The 6,651-nt window shown below is 35.0% G+C and overlaps 1 protein-coding gene across 1 annotated transcript in view; it reads left to right on the plus strand.

Annotated features, from left to right (window-relative positions):
• The window catches only part of LOC107018585 (geranylgeranyl transferase type-1 subunit beta), a 6,155-nt gene extending 2,158 nt beyond the window's left edge, over nt 1-3,997 (plus strand). The window contains exons 5-11 of the mRNA XM_015219102.2: nt 1,580-1,635; nt 1,717-1,793; nt 2,268-2,313; nt 2,881-3,005; nt 3,258-3,328; nt 3,406-3,493; nt 3,608-3,997. Of these exons, the coding sequence (XP_015074588.1) occupies nt 1,580-1,635; nt 1,717-1,793; nt 2,268-2,313; nt 2,881-3,005; nt 3,258-3,328; nt 3,406-3,493; nt 3,608-3,757 (613 nt within the window). The 3' untranslated portion in view covers nt 3,758-3,997. The remainder of the gene's footprint in view (nt 1-1,579; nt 1,636-1,716; nt 1,794-2,267; nt 2,314-2,880; nt 3,006-3,257; nt 3,329-3,405; nt 3,494-3,607) is intronic.
• The last annotated feature ends 2,654 nt before the right edge of the window (nt 3,998-6,651 follow it).

Consider the following 6,651-nt stretch of genomic DNA (forward strand, 5'->3'; position numbering starts at 1 on the left):
CCCCCCCCCCCCTCTCGTAGCACGTATGGTAGAAGGTAGAATGGTAAACGCACTCTGTACCCAGGCACCAACACCATTGGTTCTCAATTTGGAGATATCATTTTCTTATCTTCAAATCAGTAACTAGTAAACTTTTGTCCAGCAAAGCATGTTGAAAGAAAATGAATGAGACAAATAGGGATATACTATTGGGAGCTCCTACCTCGGGAAAACGGTATACCCCTTGGCCCTTTCTAACCTTTACAGACCACCACTTCTGTTATTAGCATTCACAAAGTGGAGCAGCACATTTCAGCTGGTAGGCGTTGTCTATGCAGCCTCATATTGATTTAGCTAGAAGTCTGGAATTTTACAGAACGACAGACAGAACCATCTACTGGTCTAAAACTGAAGCTCCCCATTACCAGGATCTCAACTTGTAAGGATCATATGGTAAGCACTGTTCTGTTCGCTAGAACCATGGCATCTACTGGTCTACTGCAACTAATGCTTAAACCCTTTTCCATTTATACCATTGTAGTTCACCAGGGAAAGCTTCATTTCTTTTGTATGCTACAAGTGAGTTCTAAAACTGAAGCTCCCCTTAACCAGGATCTCAACTTGTAAGGATCATGTGGTGAGCACTGTTCTGTTCGCTAGAACCATGGCATGTTCCATGAGTTACAATAATCTTTTAGCTGTTCATGATTGTCAACTATTAAATGGTTAATTTTTTCAAGAACACTAAAATGTTATCAATTAGGAGGATGGGCAAAAAGGTGAGTGAATGAAATAGAGGTACCAAGTGTTACTCAAGTATGTTTGGGCCTTATTAGTAAATATTGCTGGCAAAATTAACCTGCCCAACCTATTTCCTCATTCTCTTCCAATTACTTTTTGATTGAGAATCTATACTTGAGAGTTCTACCCTTTATTCCTGTCTCCTGAAGCTAAGAGTTCGGACAGGTGGCATCATCAGGCTCCTTCACCCATACTGCTCAAGGCCACATCAACTGACCATACTGGATGACGAAATTGTATCTTTCTTTCTCTGTGTGATGCAAGATCTATGAACCGAGTTAACATTTTCTTAGCTCACAACATTAACATTTTTTTCAAATTGCTGTGTTTACTAGAATTTCCTCAATCAGGCCCTTATCTACTCTACAGGAGTATGATCTTCTTTGCTTATTTTCCACGAAAGCATGATAAGATCCAATAGATTAGACCTACTGGAATGGGCTTGATTTAATTGGTCAACTGATTAGACATCCTTAGACACATTAAACAATTGCAGTTGGAAAGCTAGTACATACAGATTCTTATATGCATCATTGATTCTGCCAATATGTCTTGAGAGCTATACCATTAGACACATCTTTTACATACAAATACTGATAAAAGCTCCTGTACACATGTCCCAACTGTGAAATTAGTTTGTCATATTTCTTCCACTCTCATTTCCTTATCCACAACATATTGAAAAACTTTGACATGCAAATGAGTGTGCCATAATATTGTCCTCAGAAGATATGGGTGTTTGTTTATTCCTATTTAGGTTCTTTTTATTAAGTACTGCTTTTTTTTCTTCAACTTGCAGCTTTATGCCCATTCATAGCGGGGCAGAGACAGACCTCCGCTTTGTATATTGTGCAGGTATGAAGATACTCTGCTATGGAGCTTATTGAACTTAAATACTTTTAGAATGAAAATTGATTTTGCTGATCTGCATACCAGCGGCAATCTCTTCAATGTTGGAAAACTGGAGTGGCATTGACAAAGAGAAAGCCAAAGAGTACATAATAAACTGTCAGGTATATGAGCATCTGTTTTCGCTAAATTTCTTGTTCTGTATCTTTGATATGTTTAGTTTATTGGTTGTAAACAAACCCAGTTAAGTATTTATTTTTATATAGAGGAGGTGCGCTAGCTGTCATAGACAGGACTGTTATTTAGGGAATTTTCTTACTTCCACAGAGACCATTTGAGCATTCACATCCTTCATTTGAAATTTAGATTTTGTTCAATATTTGTGCATTCTCAATTGCAATTTAAGGCTGCCACCTGAAAAACCTCTTGAAACTTTTCAGGATTTAAGGTCTTAGAAATGGTCTAAGTATTATAAATGACACCCTTATGATAAATAAGTCTCTCATTCCTTAGGTTATTAATGAGAAGAGTCAATGTTATAGATTCATCACTTGAATTTTCATATCATTAGAGTTTTCTTTTGTACTGATTTCTTGGTAATGCTTCTCATTTCAAATATTGTTGTCTGGTTCATGCAGTCATACGATGGTGGCTTTGGTTTAACTCCTAGTTCAGAATCACATGGTGAGTGAATACTCCCATTGGTGCATCTTGTTTGATCCCTAGTGTTTACCATTCATGCAAGTGATGTCCTACTCTTTTGATGTCTCATATTAGAATTTTTTAATTTATTACTAAACAGTTCCTTTATTCTTTTTTTTTTTTTTTGGGGGGGGGGGGGATTGGTGAGAAATAAACTATTGCAAGTTCATCTTAAAAAATCTAAAATGGGTGGTAGAATTAAAAGGTTATTAGGCAAGCAGTTAAGTGGTTCCTTCCATTTGCTGGGAAGTATGTGTATCATTCAATAGGATGATATGCGATAAACATCATCCAATCCAGCTTGTCAAAAAGGAAAAAAGAAAAAAAAAAGATAAATAGATAAGCGCATCTTTGAATGTTTCCTTCTATGGGCAGCCTGTCAATCGGATTACATATTTTGAATATCTTGAACTGCTTATCCGTCATCTATCTTTTCTGATCATTTCCTTTTATCAACTTGGGTCAAAAGTTTAAGTGGTAGAGTGAAAGATGATTCATTTGCCTATTAATATAATAGTTCTCATAGAGGGTGATTGTTTAGTATCACAGGTGGTGCCACTTTTTGTGCTGTTGCATCTCTCAGATTGATGGGATTAATTGAAGATGATATATTATCGAAGAATGTATCCTCTTGTTTCATAGACGTGCCCTTGCTTCTAGACTGGTGCCTACAGGTAAAATTTTATCGAATACTGTGTGAACGGGTTCTTATATTGCTCTGCTAAATATGTTCTTCAGTATTCCTCCAAAGATATCAGATTACAAACAGTAAAGAAAGTGTAACGTAGAACAAAGTAAGGAAGTAGGAAAAAAGATCTCCAGCAGCGATGACTATTTGTCAAAATTTAATCCTTAAATCTGGTCCTTTGACAGAGAAATTGTCCATCTGTCTTGCATTTGGTGTAACTCAATGTTGCTTCTTGCAGAGACAGGCAGCCACTGATGGTGGATTCCAAGGTAGACTAAACAAAGCTACTGACACCTGTTATGCTTTCTGGTGAGTTTGAATTGCTTTATCTTCAATAGATATCATTTTTATTTCTCCTGGCCTGACAAGTTGATATTCTTGATTAGGGTGGGAGGAGTTTTAAAGATCTTGGGGGCTCACAAGTTCATCGACTATGAAGGCTTACGTAAATTTCTTTTCACCTGTCAATCCCAGGTGCTACGGCTTCTCCTCTTTCTTTTATCTCATCTATGATTGCTCGAACATTAGCACCGACCTTTTTCAGCTAGCTAAAATTCAAACCTTTTTTTTTTTGTTGTTGTTCTACAGTATGGTGGTTTTGGTAAGACTCCGGAGCAGCTTCCAGATCTTTACCATGCCTACTATGGATTTTGTGCATTTAGTATGTTAGAGGAACCTGGCCTCAATTCGATCTGCACTGAGCTGGGTATAACAAATGGACCTGTGCAGCTGCTATAAATCTTGCTCCACGCTCATGATCACAACGATTTGCAAGGCTCAGGTACAATTAAGTTGCTTGGAGATAGAATTGATACTTCTTATCTATTTCTTTTCGTCTTTTCCGTGTATTATTAAACTATAGCATATTTGATTCAAGATGTTTATTTGGCATTGATGATACAGCTTTATTTTCACCTTGTTTTGTTCATTTGAAAGTGATCGCTTAATTGTTGTAGCATTTTTGACATTTTGCTCCGAGATAGTGGCTTTGTCACAAGTAGTCGCCTATCTAATTGTCGATTTTTCTAGTGGTAAGAGCGTAACACGTGATATGTGGATTAAGTGCATGTCATGGGTTCGGATCCTGCCAACAAAAGCCTAGTATTTAAGTGGAAAATAGTAAGTGGACTCATTGTCCACCAAGTTTTCGACCTTGCACAATTGGCCTTCGGGGATCTGTTGGTTATCCAAAAAAAAGATTTTGATTAATCATGGATCGCGGATCTGTTGGTTATCCAAAAAAAGATTTGGATTAATCATGGATCGTGGAACCCTACTTTGTGGAATTATACAAGGTATGTTGTGGGTCACCCTCCAGACTACGTGTAGCGGTGGTGACAAGTTTAGAACAAACGACCTCATGGGTGTAAAGTGGCACTCACAATCATCAATCCACAATCAAGTAAGGTTATTTAACTCATAAGCTAGTCAATACATTAGTTCTATGTGTGTAGTAAAATTTTCGGTCCACACTTGATAGAGTCCTCCTCGTCTTCGAATCTTGGGTTCACATTTGCGAGTAAAACTCATGAAAAGGAGGAAGGATACACTTTTTATCCTTGTATTTTTCATTTTCGAGATATGAATTTTAGACTTCTGATCAAGGATGGGGGGTATTGTTCATTCCACCTCAACTTTGTTTTTTAATCAAGGTGTCTTTCATTTTCATTTGATGATTCTATATAGTAATATTTTCATTTGTACTTATATAATATAGTAATATATACATAAAGAAAAAGGTTTGTAAAGGCAAATGGACCAAATGATTCTTTAAGGTGAATTTTACCTTTCGGCCTGCGACACGAGATATAATCACGGGTAAGTGTACATGTTTGTTCTTTACAGAAAATGCCAATTTTTCACCACTCTCCACAATTTATTATTTTCATCTCTCCTACTTTTGTCATTATGTTTTAGTTGGTACTTTATCTTTGGTCCAACTTTATATAATTTCACTAAAAATAAAAAGTACTTAAAAGAAACGACAAGTTGTTAATTCAAAATTCTGATACACATGAATCCACATAGAGATGTGATGAAAAGAGTCGAATCGATCAGGCTTGATGATAGAAAAAAGTAAATTAAAATTAGTATTTGATCGTAAAAGAAGTAGGGTTATGGACATCTTAATTATCTATCCAAATCATTTCGTGTCAGTGGGGCTTTAAACATTCAAAATATGTTGGGATTATTGAAAATGACATAACATTTCTGCTGATAGTTATCACCTTTTATCATTAATTAGGAATGTTGAATTTGAGTTTGAAAAATGGAGACTATTTTGATAAAGAATGTTTTGTTAGATTTTGAGTTTGGATTCTAACAATAGACTCTTTTTATATGAATTTATTTGATGCAAATTTAAATTAGTCAGATTAATATATTTCAGATGTTAATTGGTGAGTATTTAAAGGGGAAAATGTATTTATTTTCATTTTGAAGTTTTTTATTAGAGGGGAAAATCTAAAAAGTGAAAAAAGAAGGCTTTTCTTGATCTCTTTGTCTCAGTTTTTTTAAAAAAAGTGAAAATGTATAAACCCAAAAAAAATCAAGAAAGTGCTTTTGTGGTGGGTCAATCAATTTTCAAATGAAAATTATACATGTGTTAAAGAAAAGAAATTAGTGAAAGATCATTATGATTCAAGAGCATGCATAAAAAGATGGAAAAGTAAGAAAATTTCAACCACAACCACGATATACTCCGTATAATTTTACAAGTGGATCTGAATAGAATAAAATATACATAAATTTTACTCATATCTTATGATGTATAGAGTGTTTTCAACCGACTCTCGGCTCAAGAATAAACAATCGAAACTAACAATGTGGGTTTCATATTATGGTAACAACTCGATTCGGTGAAGGAACTGATCACATTGAATTTCATATACACAACTTTATCTTGCATTTCTATTATTATCTGTTTTCGTGACTTGAATTCGTGATCTTTTTATTACATGAAAACAATTTTTTTTTTAAAATTTATTTTTTCTTAGGTAGTGTTGTCATTATCTCCTTGAATGATTACAGGTGTATTTTTGACAGAAATTGAATAGAAACAAACCAACCCCCCACCCTCCATCAAATAACCACTTGCATAGTGGAATCTGGACATTATTTGCAGTGAGGCAGACTGCAAAGAATGTTGTTCCCCCTTTGAAAATCTTCAGAAAACATTGCATTGTGAGTATTGTGACTTGGCTTTTATCATTAACTTTACCTTTAACTTAACTTCATTCAAGTATGATAACAGAACTTCACTCATAGTCTAAAATACAAATAAAAAATGGTCAACTTTTAAGTATCAGATTATGACTCATCACTTGTTATGTTAACACTTTGTTACTCTTTTAAAAATGACTAAAAGGTCAACTTTTATATCATATTATGTATGACTCATCACTTGTTATGCTAACACTTTGTAACTCTGTATAGATATCATGCAAGAAATTCCACTAATATTGCACTATGACTAGGTTTTTAGTCATTAACTTCACCTCTTAAAACACCAAGATGATGCAACCAAAATAAACTCATATACTAATAAAACAAAGAAAAGTGAGTCATTCTCTTAAGTACAATCAAATGGATGGGTTGGTTGGTGGGGGTTGGGGGTAGGGGGTTTGGGGTGG

Source organism: Solanum pennellii, chromosome 5 (genome assembly GCF_001406875.1).
Source record: "Solanum pennellii chromosome 5, SPENNV200".
In the NCBI taxonomy this organism is placed as follows: Eukaryota; Viridiplantae; Streptophyta; class Magnoliopsida; order Solanales; family Solanaceae; genus Solanum; species Solanum pennellii.